Source organism: Homalodisca vitripennis, chromosome 3 (genome assembly GCF_021130785.1).
Source record: "Homalodisca vitripennis isolate AUS2020 chromosome 3, UT_GWSS_2.1, whole genome shotgun sequence".
In the NCBI taxonomy this organism is placed as follows: domain Eukaryota; kingdom Metazoa; phylum Arthropoda; class Insecta; order Hemiptera; family Cicadellidae; genus Homalodisca; species Homalodisca vitripennis.
This window is the reverse complement of record NC_060209.1, coordinates 87,887,464-87,913,699: the sequence shown is the minus strand read 5'-3', so window position 1 is coordinate 87,913,699 and position 26,236 is coordinate 87,887,464. Positions and strand designations below refer to the sequence as shown.

Genomic DNA, 26,236 nt, shown 5'->3' with positions numbered 1-26,236 from the left:
ATTTAAAACTGTTAAGAATTTTCTTATTATATAACCTTTTGATAATTTTCTATAATTTACAATAACATGAAATTGGTAATCTTTTAACAATAGTAAAGTTGTAGCTCAAAGAAAATTTCAGTTTTGTAAGAAATTGATCTAACTTGGTCTGATGTTTATTAAAATATTTGTATTCGGTTGCATCTCGGGAATGGGTGATATTAGTATTAGTGAATTTAATAATATCACTCAAGTCAAAAGGACTTTTCTATTTAACTGTCCAAATTGATATGTAGAGTTTTTAATGTTAGTTTTCCAATATTTAAGTTAATATTGAAATTAAACAGTATCATTTACATTGTTTTTTTTTTCTATCAAATGCAGTAATTTAATGTTACATTGTTATGAAGAAAAATTCGGTATAATTTATGTGTTGCTGTAAGATTAATACTTTTCAGTTAAGTGCTGAATAAATGCAACATTCTCTTCAACTAATCTTGTCTACTTCAATCCATGTGATTTTACAACTTTGGTATAGAAAAAATGTCAGGTGCAGTAGTCTATTACTATCTGACTACAGAGGTATGCTTACACTATGTACATTCTTGTGGGAAGGTTTGTACCTGCATTGGGGAGGAGTTGTCCACCTTGTCGATACCGTCACCCTGGGGGGCTCCACCTCCGCCAAGGATGGCTGTGAGGATCTTCAATCCCATGGTCAAGAGATTGGCCCAAGGAGATGGGGAGATGCCCTGGTACAAGATACCCACTTGCTAGTATAGGTTTCAGTGCAAAATGTGACACAAATGCCCTTCATATATAGAAAGACTTCAAATTTACAAGTTAACAGAGTTCTGGTAGTAAATCAATGTATGTTTTCCACCGTTAACAATTTAACGATAAACGTGTAATAAAATCTCTATTTTTAATACAGCTCTTTAGATAAAAACATTTTTTTACATACAAATTTACTTAAATTTCAATGTTGACTATAAACCCTTGTGTTTAGTCGTACAACAATATAGTATTTTAAATATTTTTGTTACGTGCTAAACTGTGTTAAAACATCTGAGGATTCGTCTGGTTTTAGTAGAAAGCAAGTTTGAACATACACACATGGATAAAATCAACTATTTTGGGGTTTTCACAAAAAAGTGTATTGACATTTTAAATGCATACTGATGAATTGTAAAGTTAAATGGATAGCCAGCACTGGTTCTAGGAAACAGGCACTGCTTTCAAAAACAACAACTTAATCAATAATTTTGATTTTTGGACATAATTTACTTACATGGTAAAGAACTTTGATATGAAATTTAATGGTAATAAGAAATTGTGGAGTGTTCTATTATATTTCATTGATATATGTCATTAGAAATTTAGAATCAGGATTTGGACTCAGCGCAATCTTGAGACAAATTGATTAAATTACTGCTTTACACTGTGTTGTTCCTTGCACAATAATTGAAATGTTAGACACTTCAACTTTGTTTTGTAGAACCATCAGTCAACATATGTAAAACCAAACCTGCTAGAACCAATAATATACATTTTTTAATGGTGGGGGCTGTATCGTGATTGACTGAAGCTCAGCCAGTCAGCGATCACAAGCTGCAGCTGTTTTATAATCTGACACTGTCTTTATTGTTAAATTTATGTTCCTTCTTTATTATGTTCCCTTCCTTGTATAATAGTACAGAAGTACGTTTGCTTCGTCAAAATTATAAAAGGAGAAGTAACATTTTCAAAATTATCGTCATAATTTTTACGCAAACATAATAATTTTTCTAATAGAGAACTAGTTAAAAATGTACTAAAATTAATTTTGTGATCAAAAATTTTTAAGATTCCTTTCTTTTACAAGGAAAGGTATAAAATGTTTCTTGATAATAGTAGACAATAGTTTTATGCTCCAACTCTGATTAAAGTGACTGTAAGCAGTATTACCTGATCAGTGTCGATGCTGTCAGACTTGTTGGGGCCAACTTGCTGATTGCTGATAGGGTTGAACAGCATCTGCATCACCATCGCTAACATGTTGCTCCAGGAGAACCCGGCGTCCTGTAATAAATCGGTATCCTGAAGTGTACAGATTATCAACTTTCTTATATTTTACACTATAATGACGTTTGTGGAAAAGCACAGTTTTCACTAAAGAAAACTGTGAGTAGCTTTTCTAAATTTTAATATTTGGATTACACTACATTGTGTTTTATAGAAATTCTAAATAAATTATGTGAATTTCAATTTTCTATAAATGTACAAATGAAATTACGTATTCTTAACAACATATCGGCGAACCTATACATTCCAGAGGTATGTGGCAGTGCTAATTATGCTAGAATCTTGTTTAACTGAACTTCTGAGTTAACAGAGTCGATTCTATGGAAAAAAGATTTTTCTTATATTACTTACAGAAATAAATATCGACTGTATGATAAAATGTAGCATAAAACAAGTTCGATGTACTTCTATGTGTGAGTGTATTTGCTTGGTTCAGTAGACGCACTAAATGCTTAACACATGATATTGCCGTAAAAGGGATGACTTTATGTACTATTTTGTATTAACCGAATTTCCATTCAATTGATTTAATATGCCCGGTCTCTTTTGTTAAACAACTCTAGTGTGCATTGTTTGTATATTAGTAAAGGCTGTCTTATTAGCTCTGGGAATAATAGAGTATAGAATAGTAAGTCTAGTCATGCTGAGTTAGCATAACACTTAAGTGTATACACATAAGTGTATAATCATCCTCTCTAACAATGTTCTGTAATAATCAATACCTGAATTCGTTGCATCATGCTACAGATTTAATTTTTTGATTGGATAATGAATACATTAGCATAAATGTTTTAAACTGTAAACGCTCTGAGAGAAACATGTTTTTATATTGTGGTAAAGTCATCCATACTTACCGATATTTGGTTTGTTTGGAGGTCGTCTATGTCATTTCTGTCTTCCAACGTGACCACTTTTTTGCTGGCGTTTGGTTTCTCGGCGAACTTGCGTGCCTCTGGGGTAGCGACCTGCGCGGGGGCGGGCACAGGGGCAGGGTCGTAGGGCTTCCAGTCGCTGTTGTCAGGGAGGTGTGCCGCCGTCACCACTCCAGGGTAACCCAACACTGGAGACACCACACTGCATCCCAGTATCGCTAGCAGACTCCACCCTATCATCTGTTGTCGTTTCATTCTGTAACAAGGAATAAGATCTGTTATGCTGGTAGTTATTTTAATAATCACTGCTATTTCACCCTTTCGTTGCAACATCTGGTAGTAGTAGTAGTAGTAGTAGTACAAGAGTAATATCTTTCAGTAGGGAGGTAGCCAGAGCAAACATATACTCATGCTTAATATTTTTGAACTCCGGAATTAACTCCTACCCAGAAAACAATTTCCTGTGTAGGTCTGTTTCAAACAGCGTGAGGATCCTGGTTTTTCAGTATTTTCTAAAATATTTATTCTGATCCTAGGGTTATGCGCTCAGCTTATCTTTGACTCGTGTTCAAAATTTCAGTATCTAGAACGAACATATTTGCAATTTTTAAGATAAAACACGGTTGCTTACAACAGTTACATGGTAATATGTGTTATCATTGCGTTACATTGTATAAGAACGATCTTTTTTATTATTACATGTCTTATAGTAGTAACGATTTTCAATGCATCTTCACGAAATAAATAAGTATACTATCTGATTATTCAACGACCGATCTACTTATGCTCATTATATTTAGCGCGTGTGGTTGTTTTTGTTCATTTTTGATATCTGCGTGGTAGTTTTGAAATTGAGTTATTTTTTTAGAAATATGTAAGTCTGCTAACAAATCTAGAATTAGAGGCGTCGCTCAACGATAGGCGTGATGTCGTAGTCTGTATCGGACACAGAAGGATAGAATACTATCACTTTCATTTGAATTCCTAAGACATCGCGATGAAGTCGAAAGTATACCCATGTTTAGTATATATCTGTTCATGAAACCGTACAAAAGAATATTCCGTTAGGATGGATAGAACTCGGAGGATTGATCAATCTGAAGACGCATTCACCTGGAAATCGGACTGGTATCGCCAGGTGAGGGGGAGACGGGGGGTGACCGCGGTTTCCGCGACTTGCCGCGCCACTGCCGGGACCCAGAGACAAGCGGGTCGTCCTGTAGGTGTCGGTGTAGGGATAACGGTGCCCGACCTTGCTATCTGGGTCACGGGCATTCCTGCCGGCACTGGACCAACGGGAGCTCGAACTCACCGTGCGGTTCGGTTCTGTTCTGGGAACACAACGACTCCCTGTAATCACGGGCTGGAGAGCTGTAAAGAAAATACCGCATCATCTGTTCACCTTAACTGGGAGAGAGACGTGCGTTAACCTGCTTTTGTGGCGGTGCCTTGATGAACAGTGAACAGAAGAGGAAGTAAAGAGGGAATATTCCATTAATTGGTCACACAGTCTTCCATAGTCCATATAATGAGGTATTAGGTCAGGCATTGCCTATTTGTATTTAGGTTTTTGTTTCAAGATAATAATAACTTGGAATATGATGTTTTTGATGTTATACAATGTGGAAGTGAATGTAAACTCGTTCTGAGTACTATATACCGATGTGGAATGTCTGCTAATCAGCACGTCCAGAGAAATCATCACCTTCTGCAGCACTCTAGGATTAATAGTTATTTATGCAAATTTAAACTTTGAATAATAGGACATCAAAAACTGCTACTCAATGGACTCATCGCAACCACGTCATTCTGGGGCGGTCTACAATAAATGGGTTAAAACTATATTCTGAAGTTTAGTTAAATGCATGCTTAATATTTTGAAACTCATTGGAGAGAACAGCAATGATTTGGAAAAGTAACATTTTGACAGCCACACAGCTGATTTAAGACTATAATACTGGAAGTCGGAGTTGGAAAATGGTGTAATGTGTGGTTTTAGAGTTTATTGGAACAGTTTGCTAATGGTGGGTGACCAACTTGTCTCCACACTCGCGCCCATGTCTGTAATGTAGGGAGATACGAGGGGAAGCTTTTACCTCCTTACCTTTAGGGAAACTTTAAAATTGTTATCGTCCTTACGTTTACAGAATACAAGTATTTTCACAAGCTTATTGCAATAAACTATCCCATTTATGTATTTAAGATTATTTTGTTCATCCCCTTCTTCATGATACGTGTATTGTCTATTGCTACACCACTAGATGTCATTGTAGCCTTTGATTATGTAGAGTTTATAAGAAGACGTTTCATCCAATCCTGGAATCTGTTGTTTAGTGGGAAACGAAAGAAACGGTGACAGAAAAATATTAGACTTGTAATTTTGAGTAAATTGTGGCATCAATAAAAAATACTCTACATTTTAAACGTAATTCATTAAAATGAGATAGTTATTAGAAGATTAAAATTACTAACAAGTATAAATGGAAGATTAAGGATGGTAGAGTTGTAGGCTACTCGTCACAGCATAGCGCTAGCCTTGTCGCACACCAGTTCTGCCACACAATCAATGTATGGATGAAAAGGTCTATTAAAATGAAAGGTAAAATCTATAGTGATGAAATCAGTTTTTGTTGGAATATTATTGTTTTAATTTAAATTCGACGTAGCCTTTTAAGATAATTTATCTGAAGACAAAAAGAAAAGTCTTTTTTTGGTTTACCACGAGTAATTACAGGCATTTAAAGTAGGGAATATAGGCATGCTCAAGTAAAAATTGCTGCAGATAAAAATGTGAACTTTTACTGCATATACACGAGGTACTAGATCTTCAGGAAATAACATGATTTTTAATGGTTTATTACTTTTTTAGTGTAAGGGGCAACCTATTGCCATGCACTTAAGCCGAAAGAGGCTTTTGCGCAGCCAGAATAGTGCATTTTACAATTTTAGCCGTTCCACAACATGCCGCAAGCAACTGATCATCCTAGGGGAAATTCATTTCCTATTCCAGAGTGCCAAAGATGATGCAACTCTCCCTTACTATCACAGGGTGACCAAAAAGCGCGTGTTTAGCAGTTTCCTCTTGCTCATTACATAATCTACAGAAAAGATAATCCTAAAAATAAAATTCCGATTTTAATTTTCCGATGAGCATATCTCCTCAGATGCCCGTGTGGTCAGACCCAAAACCCGAGATGACGCCTAAGATCAGACGGTACCACGTGAAAATGTGCCTGTAGAGCCAAACTACTCATTCGTAAATCGGGTGTAATTGCGGGATTTACATGAAAAAAGTAATAAAATGAAAAGACTGTATTGACACCTAACTGAATGAAAATAAAACTAGTAACGTCCTTTATTAGTAGTCATAAGATAAGCAGATGGAATTTGCTCGCTAGCTTTTACAAATTTGACAAATTAGGATAATTGACATTTCTAAAACTAAAATAAGTTTCTCTATTGCATTATTGGTATAATCTTGGTAATCTAAAATGCCTACATTTAGACTGTACGGAGCAAGTTTATTAATTGAGGTGGTCTTATATCATTAACTCAGACCCATAAACTGTCGGTCGCTGGTTCAGACACGATTACTGCAGATCAGATAGTTTCGGTGGTGCAATCGATTTTTTATTTGAAAAGTATTTTTTTGTTGAATTCATATATCTTTAAGATAACTTCCCTGAAAATGGAAAATTGCAAAAAATATTTGATCACTCCATGTTACAGGCTTTGAAGTAGGAAGTTTAGCCAGTTTTGTAATCGGGCCTAAATAAAAATGGCTGAACATAAAAATGTGTAATTTTTACAGTATGTACATGAGTTACAGCTCCAAGAATTGACATGTCTTTATTCTTTTATTACTTAAGAAAATTATCTCTGTATTAAATGTATATTTGTTTAAATAAAACGTTTTAAAGTATGTTTTATAAAATACAAAAAATTAAAACGACACTTCGAGAAGCTGTAGCTCATGAATATGCTGTGCAAAGTATTTATTCTCATCCCCAGCAGTTTTATATGGGCCTGATTATAAAATGCCTACATTTTCAAATTCATTTATTTTCAAAACATTGTTTATACTATTTTTGTATTCATGGAAGTTACCTTAAATTTTAACATAAAAATATTTTTTAAACCCAAAATCGGTTACACTACCTTTAGGAACCAAAACGAGGTACGTTTCTTCGTATCCATTTAACCTTGTATCAACTAAAACGCGTTTGTGTTTTTAGCAAAATTTGAAAATTAGGGTGATATAACGGAATTGATTTATTGTATGCATTATTGAGAGTGTGTATTTATTATTTATGTTATAGAAAATTTCTTGTGATTCTGCAGTCAATTTCTTATTCTCAAGGCACTAGTTCCTTGAGAATAAGGAACTAGTGCCCATGCAGGCTTTATTCCTTATTAATTATTTAAGTAATATCTTATCTAGATAACTAGTAAACTATTGTTTTTCAAAACAATTCTGTTTAGTGCTTTACTATTGTCATTTTTAAGTGTATTTCATGTACAGTTGATGGAATAAACATTCATTCATTCCTTTCGGCTTTGCTTCGGAGACCAAGTTTGCCTTTTTGGGCGGCAAACTATCGCTACAACAATGGCATTCTGAACTAAAATGAGATTCGTGCGAAATAAAGATACCTAGTTAGTATTGTATAAAGGTATCATATATTTATATCGAATAAATTTTTCAGTACTAACTAGAGTAATTTTTTAATATGCTCAATATTATTATTGATTATACTGAAGTGAGTTAATGATACATTTTTGCCGGTTGTCGGAGGAAGTGGATCTTTATAACGACTCGGCACCTCATATTACCAGAAAAATTCAAACAATTTCATAATTTATCTGGATCGGCCCGAAGCTAGACGGGTGCGGTTGATGCCCCAATCATGACTTTCCCCGCCAGAAAGCGGATCTTCCCCCCGCACTTTCTACGTTGGCTCAGCGGAGGCGCAGCTCTGTCTGGTGTATCAGCACGTTGTATAACGGTTGAGTCACCGACCCGGACAGTGTGTGTGTAACCTTAGTCATGCAAACTCCTCATGTATTCAAGATAACATCACCTTTGGACCTCTCGAAAATTATGATTAGAGTAAGGTGATAATATTGGACCGTAAGTGACTATAAAATCGGCACGAGATCTTATTGGCAGATTTATAGCTATGCGCACAAGATCGATAAACATCGTGTTCTGTAAGGTAATAGAGTTATAAAAATGTTATAACAATATCTTATTCATATATATGTGTGTTAATTTATGACAAGGGGCAGGCAAATTACCTGAACGCTTCCCCATTGAGTAATGGCGAGCGCGCTCAGCTCCAAAACGTGCAATGGGCTTCGCGCATACGCCATTTATAATTTGGAATCGACGACGTAGAGATAACCTACTCCGCACGTTTCTTAAAACATATTAGTATATGTCATTTATAGTAATATGGGATATTATAATGGGTGAATAATCTCAGACCAAAAAGTTTAAAATCTGGAACATTACTTCTTTAACCGTACTATGTTCGTGACGTAACTGTTCGCACACTTATTTGGATATCTATGACGTTGACTTTCATTAGTTATATTTATCATTAGTTGTATTTGCAATTACGGGTATTTTCCTTTTCGCCTGTTAGCGATTGTTGGTAAATATAAATATGTTTATTAATATTATTATAAATAATAATATTAATAAATTATTATTAGTTGTATTATTTATTCAATAACTCTGCATGTTATTATTATAAATAATTAAATCTGGTCATAATATGTATTTTTGAACATATTCAAGGTTTAATTTGAAAGCGAGTGTTGTAAATAAATTATTATTATTTTGACTTAACATATAGCAAATTATGTGTTTATGTTAAACGGTATGTGTGTCTGTCCCAATCCTTTCATCTTCTATTAACATAATTTATTAAATTAATTAAATCACAACCGAAAGTAATATAGCAGTTAATTTGGAGGTACGCGATCAGTGTCGGAAAATATAACCTACCTTTTGCGGTGATGTAGGGATGTTACCCCACAGCGAGAGTACAGGGTAATCCCAATTAATGACTTTAAGTGGATTTTTCATTCTACTATTTTAGGTTTTCCACCCAACATTTTTTATAATTTAATTGCTGTTAATTATTTGTATTATTATGTGCTATGTATTTTGTTAAAACATTATTTTTAATATTTGTTCACTTATTTTACTTGACATTTTTGGATTTGGATTTCGCAAAATCGCGCGGTTATACTATCACACATTAGTACATTATAGTGTGCAACACGATATTATATACAGACAGCAAGCTCTGTTTACTTTGTCGACTGAATTGTGTTTTAAGCATTAACAGGAATGGGACAGTGTTTTACAAGAATGTATTAGTGTAATCCATATGAATAGCAAGAGGAACCACGCGATCTGGTATGAAAAGTCACTATATTAAACCGTCGCAGTTTTTCTGAATGATTTGAGATTTTTCCGTATTAAATAGTGAGCGTGTGTAATGAATACATATAGAGTTGATTGAAATATCAATCTGTAAAACACTATTTGTTCATTTTAACAATGTCTTCACCTTGCAAGTAATTTATCTATATTAAATAGCTCAAACTATGAAATAGCAAATTAGTTTCGCCAGTGTTGTCCTGCCGGTCAGGCTGGATACATTTTATCCCTGTATTTAAATAAAAATTCATTTACTTTTTTACCTCATTTAATTTTTTCTGGAACTTTTATTTAGTGTAAAGCATTGGAATTTTGTAAATATATTTAACTATGAGTACTTAATTATGTTTTTGTTTAGTTATTTTCTCTTCATAATAGTAACTATTTCTATTTATAAAAAAGCACAGAAACAACAAGTCTCTGATGACAACCATGATTCAGAGTGGACAATTCAAACTATTGGATTACACATGTAGTAATACAATGAATTGGCCATTTTATATCACAAACCATTTTATGTTTTAGTGAAGAGTATTGGACAATAGCATATTTTAGAGATAACTGGCATGAGTTGTCGATGAAATCAGCGGAGTGAGCGAGAGAGTATCAGTTGAGATCTGTAACTCACTAATCGGTACAAAGAACACTTAAACGTGACGACCCGACGCTTGCTGCCTATATGACGCATAGTTTACAAATTTCTAACGGGGTTTGAATGCGGCTAGTTGTTCACTTTCTCCTCAAACATTCTCGGGAAAGTTCAAAGATGCGCCGGCACGAAAACCATAATAAACAGCGGTTGTCCGGCCGGACGGCCGCATCGCTGCGCCGGGCTTGCATGTCCCGTCCTCGCATAATGATAAACGGCGCGTAGCAAAGGTTAACCTAACCGAGATGACGATACGATTCGCGGGCGGAGTCAAGGCTAGAGAGAGATGGTCGCGATTTCACCAGAAGTTCGTCGACCTGACCTAGACCGTCCCGTTACAGGTGGTGGCTGTGGCGCGGCGCGGCACACTGGACATGGCCGGCGCGACAGGGCGTCTGGCATCACACTTCAGTCAATCGTATACAGTACGTCCTTCATTGATAAAGAACTTCGAACAATGTGCGTAACTGACACCCCTCCCCTCATCCCCCAGTGCAATAAAACAATTACCGAAGTTTATGAGTTTGGTAATGATAAATCCTAAATAATTGTTTGCAGAAACATAACGGACTATTGGAACTATAGCTCCTTGTAAAAGATCAACTCCTTCTATAATTAGACCTACTTATGTGTGTCTGTTCAGTTCACAAGTCCTCGATAAGTCAAGGCTGTAGCGGCACACAGTCGAAGCTGTCGGTCGATATTGTAAATATTATACTGTAATATATTTGGATCCTTCTGGATTCTGGTTTCATTTGAGTTATTTGTTGTAGCGGAGTTGTATTAAAACACGAAAATTTGGCAACGGCCATTCATTGTTCAGCAGAGCAAAACTCAGTGTGTAGAGCTGTATAAATTGGCAAAAGGGTGAGATTTTTGTGTTAATTTCCTTAGTGGTTTCAGTGTGAATTCTTTCAAAAAAATCCGTTCAGAAAAAATATCCTACAACTGCAACAGGTGTGTTGTTAAATTATTGTCTTAATCACTGGACACCTCTGAAATATTGTTTTAAAGCTCCAAAATAATTAGATTTTGTTCCCATCCTTTATGTAAGGAATGAAATTACCTATCTATAAACAACAAGTGTTTGGTTTTATTTGTGATTTGTTTTCATTTAAACATTTATTTGAATATTAAGCTTCTTGAAATATCACGCACTACATATATATAAAGATTTGAACGTAGAATATTGTTTTAGTCGTCTCAAGTCGTATTAAGTATTATTCCGATTAAGTAATTGGATTTTCGTGGTTATATCCAAATGAGATCATCAGTTGCATTTTGAATCAATTAATTCTAAAACAATACTCGGGTAAGAAAATTACGAGTTGCATTTTCAGAATTTCCATTGGAGTAAATCCACCAGATCCTTTTTAATCGTTGTTTACTCTACAATCGCCCTGGTATAAAAACTAAACCAGCGTTAATTTTAATTATATTTAAAATCAGTAAAAAATACTCAACAAAACTATAGAGCTCCTTGATTGAGAACGAAGCTCAACTCTGCACCCGACGGAAACGAAAGTGGTGGAGTCGGAGTGGTCAGGTGCAGTTGAACGTAGAAGTCGAAAATCTGGGGTCAGGGGGGAAAGTGTGAGAATGGGAATGGGAGAGTCAAATGGCGGCCAGAGATCACAACCCAGGTGCACGTACACCGCTCTCGGATCCCATAGGATGTTGATTGAGATTGTTTCAACATCAGTAGTTGATGGAGACGCTTCAACATTCATTTGGCCTACTGCTGGTTTATGGGTGCTTCTTTTAACTAGAGAACCTTGGCAATTATTTTTTAATGAAACCTATAAAACAGCCATCTTTAAGTTTTTAATAATTTAAAATAAGACAGCGATCGTGTACTTTTATGAGATATTCTATTTTGTTTACGTGTATTTATAATTTAAGTATTGTTATTTTTCTGTGTAGGACTTACCCTTCTCTTCCCTACACAAAATTCCCACATTTATAAATTTCAATTAAATGACCAAAACAGCAATGATGCCTCAATTGATATGATACTTACCGTTAATTGAGCATCAATAATGATGTTAATTTAAGTAATATTGTATAGTTTATATTTAAACCTTGCCGGGGATGAAAATTCATTGATAATAGTCTAATAATATGGTAGACTTGCACCTGGCTTTGATCGGGTGAAAACCATAGATTTTTTTTGTAAAATATACATGGCATTAACGAGCGGTGAACCAAATGTTCAGTTGGGTTTGAACGGATTGCTGACGTGACAGAACATGCTTGTGACATTGTATTTCTCGCGGTCAAGTTGGCAGCCGCGCTTCAATGGTCTGGCGAGAGTATAGCTTTCTTTTCCCAGGCCGCTTTGGGCTACTTACTCCACTGGCTGCGTTATCGAATTGTTTTCTCCTAGTAGTAAGCCGCCGCTGCCGTTGCATCACCCGGCAGGGTCATTGAAACATGCGGTGGACACGATTTTCTCGTCTCTTCACTGAATCGTGTCTCGTAAATAATTCTGATGGAACATTTAACCATTTGGAATCTCATGGTGATGGGTTCCATAAAACCCAAATTTGGATAGCACATAGCTGAAATAAAATTGCAGTGAATAACAGCGGTTCATTCAATTTTAAACACTTTCGATTCGTATGGGCCCAATAATTGGGTAGTAAGAGACTGAAACGAAGTTACTGGCAGTATTTATGTTCTATGGTTGTTTGGTTAATAATTTCTATTACTAAGATCACATAACGTATACACTGATTCTTACACCGAGGTATTCCGTTGCTGCACACTTTAATGTGCTTGTAGTGCGTTGCTCATAATTTAATTGATAATACGATATTACCATCATGTATTGCCTCAAACCGTTACAGCCGTGTTTTCTCTACTGCGATCGAATTACCTCAAAGGTTATTTTTGTTATATTTTAATAACTGATTGTCTTAGTTTTACATTTAATTGTTGGATATAGCTGTACTAAAGTATTCATCCAAGAGTGGTACTGAATGTTGTTCGCGGCGGAGTTCGTGAACACTCTCTGGAGGAAAATCGGAACTCGATGATGGTTTCCTGTGTTGCGACTGATGAAAGTGAAGTCTTTAGAAACGTCGAGTGACCTGGATGCTGCTGTTTTTGTCACTTTCTAGCAACGGAGACAATGAATGTCTTTGTTCCGATGCTGTTGTCATTATCCTATCGCGTTAATTGGGACCAGAAAGCCGTATTGTTCTCGACCGTGACTCTTCTTCCGCGTGCACAGCGTCTGAGCCGCGGACCAGGAAGTCTCCGGATTCCGCCAAATTGTGGGCGTCTCAGGTGTGGACACAGAAATGCGGTACTTTTACTGTCCTGAACCGTTCAGTGAAAGTATCCTTATTTTGCGAGGCAATTCGTACCCTTCTGACGGAATTTTTATGTAAATCAACATAATATTTACACTAATTTCAAAATGGTGGCTGTTTACAACGTTTTTGCGATCGTCAAAATGTACAAAATTTGAACAGTAGATGTGTTGTGTTTAGTAATAAGTGAATACTTAAAGGGTAGCGTGTATCACACAAAATTGCTTTGGTAAAACTTGTTTATAAGTTCTGAATTGTGAAGTAAAATGCAAAAGATAAACAGTTACTAAACAAAATGCACAATACGAACATTTACGAGACAAGATATTACTCGGTATATAGATATAATCGGAGTTTACTCGTAGTTTTGTATAAGTTAATTCTTATAACTCATATTCATCTATTACGAATTAGAACATTAGTGCTTTTTAAATTGTAATTATTGTATATGTTAAATTAGCATTTTAATTAAAATTGGTTCCAAGCAAAAATTATTAGCTAACGCTCATCCAAATCCCATGGAGTGGATGGTGACATGCACCATCATCTAACTTAGTGTTTCTCCTGTAGAAATGAAGCTTCATGCACAATTTCAAGTCTATAGGTCAGTTCGTTTTCGAGACATCGTGCGGACAGACAGACAGAAAATAATGTTTTCCGTCCCCATGAGTGATAAGACTTCGCTAACACTCAACCGATAATTTTCACATTGAAATAATGTATACAAATAAAGAGCTAATGGATTGCACGGCATCTCGTACAATAGAATTATTTTACGTATAAATTAGCAAGCTATAGGAATGAGAGGAATGCAGAGTCACAGTGAGGCCGGGCAGGGGTGTGTCAGCCACTTAGGCTTGGAACTGAGAAATGTTAGGCCAAAGGAGGGTTGGGGTTTATCAGTAGATTTTAGATAACAGGCAGCAGACACAGTCGTAGCTGAAGGTAGACAGCACCATCTCCTGACAGACTATGGAGGAAAACAGCGGACTTTCGTTGTAGAGGTGTAGCATAAAAATAGTAAACATGATATTTTAAAATCGTCTTTATTGAAGACTCCTAAGAACTCCAAAGAAGATGTGAATGGGATTAGTAGATGTTGAATTATTAACACCAGTACAAAATAATATCCATTTATCAACATCCACTTCTTTATTATACATAATGTTCCAAAATAAAGTTACGATACTCACATAATTTAGGAAAACCAAGTAGCTCGTATACAATAATTAGACGAAGTTCATCTAATAAGAATAAGACTGGATAGATGGATGGGTGAATTGTTTAATCTAACTTAAAAATCGTAAACCCAGAAGCGTTGTTTTGAATAGTTTTAAGTAATAGGATTGATGTGGTTAAACGAGGGTTTATATTTACGAGTATGTGTGATACGAGTGAGTAAGCTAAATTAGTTACGTAGTTAGTACATTAATTAAACACTATTTATAAAACTAGATTTTAAAGTAAAACCTCTATACTAGCAGTTAGACTTAGTTCTTGAAAAACAATACAGGTTTTTATATTTAGTGCTAATCGAAACATTACCAGAACTGGATATTTGTCATCGTTACATCTCACGACATCGCTTTCAACATGACGAGGGCTTACGTAATGTTAATATTTTGTGAACATTTGTGAATTCTTGCAGATGATAACAAATGTATGTTATACGATGGTAATATGTATTCTTGTACGAGTATGATCGTCAGTTTTAACTTATGAAATGTAAAACCCGACCTAACCTTAATTAACAAGAAGCCGGCGCAGTGTGACAGTGAAATGCACGCTCGGGTCGAGTGTGTGAAGTAGGGCTGGTACGTATGTATTACACGCCAACTGAATCTGACACACTTAGCATTGGGCTAACGATACATTTACCGTTGTGGTGTGGCCGGAGAGGTGATTAGCCGCGACACGCTAATATGTGGTTGGTCACTCACACCGCTATAGCTGGCAACGGTTTGTGTGTATATATTACCGAGCATTCGGTGCTTGCCCTCCGTGGAACACACTCACTGTGGAATTAATTGGTTACGAGCAGATAGATATGAATGAAACGTGAGTGTAATGAATGAATAAATCGTAGCCTCCCATGGAACACGAATCTTTCTAGCAACTTCCAACTGTCTTGCAACCACTGACAGGCATGATGGGTGAATTTTGGTATGAAACATATTGTTGCAATGCTGTCCGAATGCAGGGTTTCACCAATTTATAGTGGATGTTCCAAAGAAATATGTATTAGACTATCAATAATCATATTTAATCATCAAGCAGGATTTGTGCATAGCCTATCTATTGCTGCATCTATTTCGTAAATATTGGGAGTGGCCAAAAAGGTCTGGTTTTGTAGATTCACCGACATGAACTAAGATGTCTATTTTAGTTCTCATTTACCCCAAATCCAAATTATAAAACAAAATGTTTTATGAAGGGCCATGAATAAACTAATGAATAACAACTATTTGGAAATATAACACATTAGGAATTTCATAATTCGATCACAACTCATGCTTAAACTGTACTGTGGAATTATTTTAATATTTAATGATAGCTGTGGATCCCTACGAGCCAAATCTAACGCAGTATATAGTTAGTGAAAGCAAACTGTATTGCTAAATTCGGTCAATCCGCTATCAAAAGTTAATCTCGACACTATCTTTCATGACATTCGAGGGAATATCATGTCCATGGAAGATCGATTAGAATGTTTGTGTTGGATTATCCTTAAATTGCTATTTTCGAGAAGTTTAACGTCACCGAACCTCGTCACATTCATGATCGGAAGATGTGTAATGTATAAGTGATGTGTAACCTTTGTATTTCTTCAGACCGATTTCTTGTTATAGCACTAAAGGCTTTGTCAGGAGAGGATTGTCTCTCCCACTTTGAGTTTATAACGAGATACAAATTATGTTTATTAAATCATAATAAAATACGGCGCCCTTACTCAAATTGTTGTACTCAAGTAATCAACAGTACCCACTGTAGTACATATTGTTAATATCATTGTTGGTTTTGTCTATCAAACTTTATTTGTTGTAGTTTTGTCCAAATTTCAAGGACTGTATAATATAGACTACATAGGAGGCCTTAATCCGTGCAGTGTAAACAGCTAATTGGTATTATAGCCCTGTAATTTTGACGTATTATTTTCATTATCACACTGAGTCGCTCTTGTAAGAGAATCTGTTTATCATCAGCCTGAAGTACGTTATTGAGCGGTACTGCGGACGTGCGGTACGAGGTAACGGTCGGCCGCATACCTGCAAGCTCTGGCCCGGCGCTGCACTTTCTCCACATCACTGCCACTGCCACGGCCACAGAATTCCTCCACTTCACTTACACTGTCCTACCCACTGTGATGTTACTGATGTTTTATCATCTGCCTGAAGTACGTTATTAAGCGGTACTACGGACGTGCGGTACGAGGTAACGGTCGGCCGCATACCTGCAAGCTCTGGCCCGGCGCTGCACTTTCTCCGCATCACTGCCACTGCCACGGCCACAGAATTCCTCCACTTCACTTACACTGTCCTACCCACTGTGATGTTACTGATGTTTTATCATCTGCCTGAAGTACGTTATTAAGCGGTACTACGTGGACGTGCGGTACGAGGTAACGGTCGGCCGCATACCTGCAAGCTCTGGCCCGGCGCTGCACTTTCTCCGCATCACTGCCACTGCCACGGCCACAGAATTCCTCCACTTCACTTACACTGCCCTACCCACTGTGATGTTACTGATGTTTTATCATCTGCCTGAAGTACGTTATTGAGCGGTACTGTGGACGTGCGGTACGAGGTAACGGTCGGCCGCATACCTGCAAGCTCTGGCCCGGCGCTGCACTTTCTCCGCATCACTGCCACTGCCACGGCCACAGAATTCCTCCACTTCACTTACACTGTCCTACCCACTGTGATGTTACTGATGTTTTATCATCTGCTTTAAGTACGTTATTGAGAGGTTCTGCGGGCGTGCGGTTATAAGAAGGAAACTAGTCCTCAATGGTTCTTCAAGTTGACTCTACAACAATAATGATAATGTCTACCTCCTACATTCACAATGTTTAATTGTATATACTATGTGGAGACGTTCAAGAGGCGTGAAGTTCCTAATTGACTAACTTCAAAAATCATGCTAATTTATTGCGAAGTGGTTTTAGCTAATAGTTACTATAGTGTAACTAATTCAGGAATAACAATTCTATAATTGCATGTTACTTTTACACACATACTACAATCAATACTGCTACTTCAAAAAACTTTAACCTTTTTATGACTTTTTAAGAGTTTTACGTAACGAGTAGCTAACGCCGCAACATAGACAGAACAGTACATAGAACTAATATTAAATATGCTGACAGAAATTCAGCTTTATACTGAAATCATATGTGTAGTAACTATTAAAGTATTTATCTTTTCCTTTCCTGTATATCTCTGGATTTCTACCGTACATTTTTACAGTTTTAAATCCCGTTAAAACAACAAACTTTTTTTAACTTAGGGGATGACGTAGACAATCTTATTTATATTTTGCTCCTTGTTCTTTATATTAGGTATTAAATACAATTCTATTATTAGTATTTGTCGCAGGGTAAGTTGAAAAGATCTTTGCAACTGTGTGCAGACATGGCGCTTTTGTAAGAATATTTTGGAATAAAAAACATTACACAGTGATAATAAAATAATATCCACAACGCTTGTGTGTCCACATCAGAAAAAAATAAGAGAATTACATTGTATTTTCATACAGAGGTCCGGGACACTCTGTACACGTTGTACTTTGCGATTTACGAACACCTTTTGTATAGTACAGTACCTTAATATCACTAACATTACTCCAGCTATAGACAGCAATGGACAGTTCTAAACCTCAGCCTCTTGCGGGAAGAATAAGCGAATATAATTGTACAAATGTGATGTGTATAGTCCGTTCAGTAGCATTTTAGGCACTGGCCTTTTTGATAGTGCAGGTTGCCTCGTTATACACACCATGCTGATTGCATTGGCAGAGGACAACAGCAACGGTAAGTAAAAGTATACCATTATACCTAAAAATAGATAAACAACAACCTGGTTCACACACACACACACACACACACACACACACACACACACACACACACACACACACACACACACACACACACACACACACACACACACACACACACACACACACACACACACACACACACACACACACACACACACACACACACACACACACACACACACACACACACACACACACACACACACACACACACACACACACACACACACACACACACACACACACACACACACACACACACACACACACACACACACACACACACACACACACACACACACACACACACACACACACACACTCCAGTGTAACATTTTTCCAAAACATTCACATGTTCTCACGGTAACAAAAATTACATAAAATTTATTTCGTAATAACTCTACTGAATGATTAATGAAATTGGCCCAGTCATCTGTCAGGAGTGAACACTTTTGTTGACATTTTCCACAGATTGTCCTGTTATTTGTATTCGAACCTTACTCCAAAAATTTTGAATATAACGGAAACGAACCTCTGATTTACGAACATTATTTTTTAAGCACACATTTTGACAACTACACTTCAAGTTTTTTACAGAGTGCAGACGTTTTTATTACCATAATATCTCAGTAGGGCAATTAAATAGACCGATACAACTGCGTATCGAAGAATTCGACAGAAAATAACGAAAGTATTTATTGAATTGACTGTAAATTTTTGTCCCAGATTATGGAACATTGATGATCGATAGCCTTTCTATCAAAATCAGCAAAATTCTTCCTAGGATTAAGAGGAACTATTTATGATTACAACATTTCAAATGACTTTAGGAACGTCTCCATGAAGAATGGATCTGTCGGATATATAGTTAGCATTTTTCATACATTCAGCTATTCTCGTGGTTGGAGCATTTACAAAGTAACACAGTCTCACTGTTGAAGGATTGTTCCTGCTACTGTAAAATGTGGAACGCTGATTAACCGAGTGGTAATGCACGTCTGAAGAGGTGGCAAGGAGACATCCGGAAGATTTCGTGAGCGTGTTGACCGCGCTCCGAGGATCCGTGTAACTGTGACTCAGTCTAGGCGGATCTCCCAGAAGAAAGCCGGCGGTTAACGTCACAGTCGGTACTGCCGAGTGTTTCCGGTCATTCGGGACCATTCACTCACCATCACGATCTACATCTGGGTTGGTGCGCCCAGGTTTTTGTGACAAGTCGTCTAGAAAAGAAAGGATGTCAGACCTTGGAGTGGAGTGCACATCCAGACACCGTGTACAGTTAGGAATGAGATTTAAATATAACACGTAGTAAATGTCAAATTTCATAGAAAGTTGTGTAATGCTTTACGATATTGGCGGGTTTCTTTTGCAAGGAAGGAGAGTCAATTAGTACAAAACAATTCTACTAATAGAATAAACCGTGTGTGACACATTCGTCAACTTGAAGACCATTTAAAATATAATTCAAATAGGTACAATCACCATTCACCGATAATAGTAAGATGTAATGTAATTAAACTTGTCTCCTACTTTTATTTACCGAACAAATATAATTTTTATAGAGTTATTTTGTAAATTTTGGTCCACGTTATCCACTGGACTGCTACGTAATATATCTTTTACTTTTCTGTGCTACGCTGTAAACATAAGTGTCTCATGGTGTAAGACAAGTGTTTTGTAGTACTTAAAGGTTTGTGTTCATACAAGACATCGCGTATGATGTATTGATTATAAAATGAACACAATTTTGTGTAGTTAAATGTGCATGTCGGTACAAAGAAAGTTCGCCTACCGCAGTAGTAACGCATTGTTACACTTTATCAGCTTTAAAGGTGTAAATAACTTTATTTCTTGGTAATAGTGTTTAAGGTTTCAAACAAAATCATTTTAAATTAAAGAGTTTTGTACTTGTTTTCAGAAATGGAATTTTCTAAATTTTAGAGAAATACGAAACAGCTAGTACAATAATTCTTTCGTTTATTTTGGACTGCAGATACTCGTATTTATACAAGATACACAATTCTAGTTTACTCCTATAACGTTCAGGCAAACTATATTGCAGTTTCTGGTTTCCTCGTAGAATATTATTAATCAAAGTAGAAAATGTAACAAAGAAAGCTAAAATATCTGCTCTCTTTGGTAAATTCTCTACTTCTATCTATAACCACCAAAGAACTGGCTGAGTATTACGGAACATGTTCTCCCTTTTTGGGAATATTTTCAAGAGGCTTTTATTTTGCATACAATTTTCTTCAGAGCTTGAAGACACTGGTTTTGATACCCCTGTGAGCTCGATGTGCCCGAACAACAGACTTCACTGTAGACCGACCCTCATTGCAAATGACCTTGGCATTGGATAATCCAAAATAATTAACAGAGATTGTTAACCTTCCTGCCCGCATGTGTTACGTCTCAGCGTCATTTCCCCAGTCCCGATGATTTTTCCCGGGACAATCTCAACTGAAGTCGTTGTGCAATTTACTTCGATACGAATCAAATATAGTATGCTCGTACAATAATCCTGCAACTTTGTAATTTTAAATGGATATTTGCTTTTATTCGTTAGTACCTGAGTTTTTTAACTTTGAAACTCACAGGTCATGCAGTATATATACTCAGTGGTTGTTTTAAAAGGTTTTATTTAAGTTGAAAACCAGAAAAGACAGACCAAAATAACTTAGAGAGACCTGGTTTATTGTAGTATTTTATAAAATATCAAATAACAGGAAATATAATCGTGCTAATCTTTATTGATCTTGTGCAATTTCTGTATTTAAATTTATAGGGATGTTCGTTTATTGAACGAAAACGTTATTGCTGTATAATTTTCTTTTCAGGTTTTTAACAATACTAAATCAAGTCATCGGTGGTGAAAATGAATTGTTCGTTCAGATTACGTTTTAAAATGTATTTTGGTATTTTTTGATTTTTACAATTTGAGTTTTTATTTTGAAAGTAGTAACTACATTGTTACGTGTGTAATTTTGTACACTTATGTTATATTTTTTCGTACTTATGTAAATATATATCAATATGGGTCATGTATATTTTAGGGTAGGACACAACCTCCAACTTGTGAGGTCGGTGTTGTTTGTGTTTGTCCGTATCCAATGAACAAAGCCGGAGAGTTGCTGGACACCCTGTACAGTTCACGTTGTGTGTGCTCCACTCGCGAGACTTGCGCGGTGGACGAGCACAGCCCTGCACTTGAACCTGGGAGCTAGCTAGCATTGGGGACTGGTTATGTAAAACAGAAAGTAGGTCCAGCAGTACGGGACAAGTGGGTTAGTCCGCGCACCAGCCGGAACCGTTAGCTCCTCCGTGGCCGCACTTTCAACCCGTCTTCGCGAAAAACCTGAGGAAATCCCCTGTGGTGCATTCCCTTCGAGCATTTCTTACTCATCGATACATAGACACTAATGTTACGTACAAATGTACGTAATTCGGTTGGTGCTAAGAAGACCATGCTGGTAATGCGCTGCAAACCAATTGCACCTCACATGAGTGAAATAACAACTGGGACGTATGCATAAATCAAGGTGTTCATACTGTATAATTCATCCCAGTAGTTCTTTGCAGTGGCGATATCACGTGATCGAGTCTTAATTTGCAGGTTATGTAAAGACAAGATGAGGATTTGTATGAATGACTAATTTTATTGTATTGTTTTCTTTAATGAAATTGACTGATTATTACCGTAAAATATGAATAGCAACCCCATATTCAATATCTTTTAATTCGAACTCCTAATATGATAAATATTATAAATTATATGTTAAAAAGTTGTGTTGAAAATTATTATAATAATTTTAATGCAAATTGAAAGCATCAATTTGTGTATAAATAGCTACAGTTTAAAGTTAAACATGTAACGTTTAAAGTAAGAAGTTTTCAACACTATTTACGGGTATTTAATTAAAAGAAACTACTACAACATCTAAACAAGATTTTAGAAATGTATTGAAAAATTAACAGTTCACTTTGTGTTCAGTTCAATAAATGTTAGACCTATTGCAGCCTATGATTTTAGTTTTAAACTATGAACTACAGCTGCTCCGTAAAACACATTTCTAATTAATTGTGTGTACTGATTTCATTAAGCAGGGATTTGATGGGGCTGTTTGTATCACCTAGGGGCATGTAGTAAAATATTTGTGTTGGGGCCTTATGCCTATATTTTGGTGACTTTGCACACATTACAAAGAACAACCCAACAACTCCTATCTTAGGAGAATAACGACCAATTTATAGTCATCCCGATTTGGTGTAAGGGATTATGGGGTAGAATATGCCACAAATACTGATGAGACAAGATTATCAGTAATATGAAATAAAAAATGAATAGACATAATAAAACCCATCATTTTAAAGATTTTGACCATTGGATGGGACAAGTTAAAAATACTAATTGTGTAGGTGTACATTCCAAAAAGGATAAAGCGTACTTTAAGCATCTTAACACATTAAGCGTAACTACATATTATTGTGCTCTTTCAGTACTTAAAAGTATGTAAGGCATTTGCTAAATCACTTCAGTGTGGTGGGTGGGTCTTCTTTGTACGGAAGGAGTTGACGAATTTCAAATATATGTTACTGGAGCTGATTAAAGTTGTGTGGTATTCTGAATCCTAACTTCAGAACATCTAGCCGATGCGTCTTTAATTTGTTTTTCTTTGACGAGCTTGTGTTTTTCCTTGTTTAAAAGATTTATAATAGTTAGTTGTACCCTAAATGTTGCAAATGAAGTTAAGGAATGTTGTACAATATTTTGTTATTTAAAAGTTCTCTGATAACAAAATTGTTGGTGACACAGCTGCCACTGTTTCCCCAACAACGCCATTGCAAAGTTCGTCACACGCTTAAATTGTTATTTTTTTAATGCCAAATATTGGAGAGCAGGTGATTAACGTTCAACGGATTCCTAACACAACAATAACAAGTTAACCAAGTTTGGATTTTTTGGACAATCTAAAACTCTTCCCCGGAACCGTTTATCACATAATTTCAGTGCGGACTCTATAATTATTGTTTAGCGTGTGAAAATTGTTTGCCTGAACCGGAGTTCAAACCTGTGCTCCTGGGGGAGTCGCTATATAATTCCCTCCCCGTCCCCCCAGAGGAACATGTAAATAACAAAATATTGTAAAACATTCTTTATATTCTGTTGCATAATTTAGGGTAATGCTAACCATTGTAAATATTTTAAGAAAGGAAAATACCTGCTCGTCAGAGAAAAACAAATTAAATATGCATCGGCAAGAACTAGTGCTGAATCCTCAGAACTCCGCAGAATCTATTGGTGCGTGAATTAACATTAGTTGAACAAATATAATGAATAAGACGTTAATGTTTAAATTAACGTAATGGATAAAAGAAGCATTAAACAATGAAACGGAATTTGTGCGATGAAACGGAAGATCTTAAAATGGCTACGAACGCAACGGTACACGTCAAGGTAAGTGTACACCAAAACTGGTTTATTGAACTTCTCTCATGTGATTCCAGTAATAGTATTTAAATCCTTTTAATGCTATTTTCCAGCTTATTAATAGAATATAATATACTGTTATAGAAGCTCGTCGCCAGCAGGCGATATTAATGCTTCTATGAAAGTTTACTGCACTATTTTAGTACACGACACCCTTACAACGTTAGGTGGAATGTGTACTCTTAACTGCAACTGAGTGTGGCATTGAAAGTGTCCATTTATATAAAATAAATTTACATCATTTACATGTCTTATTTATTGTTATGATCCTGAGTAACTGTAGCGCCTTCCTTATTTTCATTAAAACATTTAAATATTAAACATTTCATTATAATAATTAGTTATTAACGGCTTTCAGTATTTTAATTAATACAATGTAATTACAAAACTTAGGTCCCTTTTTCCTCATATCACAGATTTATCCTGTAGACCATTGCTAGTCACTTTGTTATGAAACACTCTTGTAGAGAATCCACAACAAGCTAGTAAACTATTCTTCAAACATGCCAATTAGATTACTGTAACTTGCTTACACCATCATATATTTAACTGGATTTGTTGCCATTTCAATAATTTTATATGGTAATCCAATATTTGAAACAAGAAAGATTTACACTATTGTTCCACTTCTGAAATGAATTTTAATTATCTGTTCAAGAAGAGAAAATTAAAATACTGTATGGCAATTGCTTTACAGATTTAAATTTCTGAAGAGTATACTACAAAAAAATAGTTTTTTTACTAATATTTACAAAAAACCCTTATTACTAATATCTTTTTTAACATAGTAGACTAAATTTATTGAATATAATTGACTGTGTTATTCTCACGCTTTGTAAATTGATTACAATTATTATATCAAAGATAAAAAAGAAACAGTAAACAATATCTTACCGTTATTTATGTATCGGTTGTCAGTTCTTGTTTGACAATAACTGTTTCAGGTATAACATTGTAAGTTTTATATTTTAAAGTGTTCATGGCTTTGTGCTAAATACTAAAAAAGTGTTTTATTTAAGTAAAATTGATGGGATTTATATATTATATTTCATGCCAAATTTCACGAAACTGACAATAGAACTTTAACGTATGAATCCGATTGAGAGCATTGAATGTTCTATCAGGTAAGGATGTTTTTATATCCAAGTTAAAATTTAAAGTTAGTTAAATATTTCTATTTTTTTTTAGTTTGCTGATTGTTATTCTTTTCCAACAATACAATTTTTAAAAATATTTTTTAATAAAGTTTAAGTACTATATTTTGGTTAGAATAGTTATAATTGTGTCATTTACCTCTAGAAAGTGATGCGGGCAAGGGATGCTAAAGCCGCCCGATAGGTCGAGAAAGTGGATTATCATAAAATAACCAATTGGAAGGTCTCTGTTCAATGTTTTAAATGTTAGTCGCATAAAAGTTGAGAGTATTCGTGCCTAACTCTTTAGCCGTTTGTGAAATTATGGTTATGGTAACAATAGAGGGAGGATGGGATTCGTGATGAAATATAGAAAAAAATTCTCATATAAAAATGTAACATAGTTTTCAATAATTCGATATTTATAATGGTAACACTATTTGCTTTGAGTTGAGTTAATTTAGAAAAAGTCGCCACCCGGTACGCATTTTGGTTTTTAACTGTTGTGAGTGCAGAAGATCTGCAAATTTCCACTGTTATATTCCGCCAGAAAGAAAAGCAAATGCGATACTCTCTAGAGATCTGGTTATCTCTAATGCGGCTTATGTCCAGGAAAGGGTTTATAGCTCGTGGTGGGCAGTGACCGCTGTAGCGGACGTGTCTAGTGAGTGGTCTGGCAGGCACAGCTCGTCTCGCGCCCTCTCTGCACTTTCATTGGGGTTTCGACTTGGCGTTGGTCTCAATTATGCACACTATCGAAAGCAAAAGTGTTAGTGTCCTTTGTAACCTCGCGGACTCAAAGATGTATTAATGTTAACAGCTATGGGCTAGCCAAGTTGTCAACAACTAGCGTGCCAAATAGTTTTGATACTAAGTTTGGTTGATTGCTAAATCAGATATCTTGGAAATCAAACCCAGACTTTCTTAAAATATGCTGGAGTATACTACTGAACAGAACGCTGAAATAAATACGATTGAAATAATATTTTAATCGTTAAAAGTGATTGATTTAAAATTTCAAGTAGTTGTTCATTGCTTATCACACTACCAATTTAAGACGTGAAACTCTGATATACTGTAGTCACTAATTGAATTTCAATTGTAGGAAGTGTTTTTTCTCTCCAAGTAACCAATGGCAACCAATTGACAAGAGGAAATGAAGGGGACGTTCATTATCAATTTTCAATTTTTTCAAGGACAAAAGAAATTACACCATGAGATG

The 26,236-nt window shown here is 35.8% G+C and overlaps 1 protein-coding gene across 2 annotated transcripts in view; it reads right to left on the bottom strand.

The window, feature by feature from the left end:
* LOC124357155 overlaps window positions 1-26,236 on the bottom strand; it is a 36,876-nt gene that overhangs the window by 7,443 nt on the left and 3,197 nt on the right. For both annotated transcript variants that reach the window (XM_046808662.1, XM_046808663.1), the window contains exons 2-4: window positions 2,898-3,171; window positions 1,927-2,040; window positions 603-731 (exon numbers count right to left, since the gene is read on the bottom strand). In XM_046808662.1, coding sequence (XP_046664618.1) covers window positions 603-731; window positions 1,927-2,040; window positions 2,898-3,170 — 516 coding nt within the window. In that variant the 5' untranslated portion in view covers window position 3,171. The remainder of the gene's footprint in view (window positions 1-602; window positions 732-1,926; window positions 2,041-2,897; window positions 3,172-26,236) is intronic.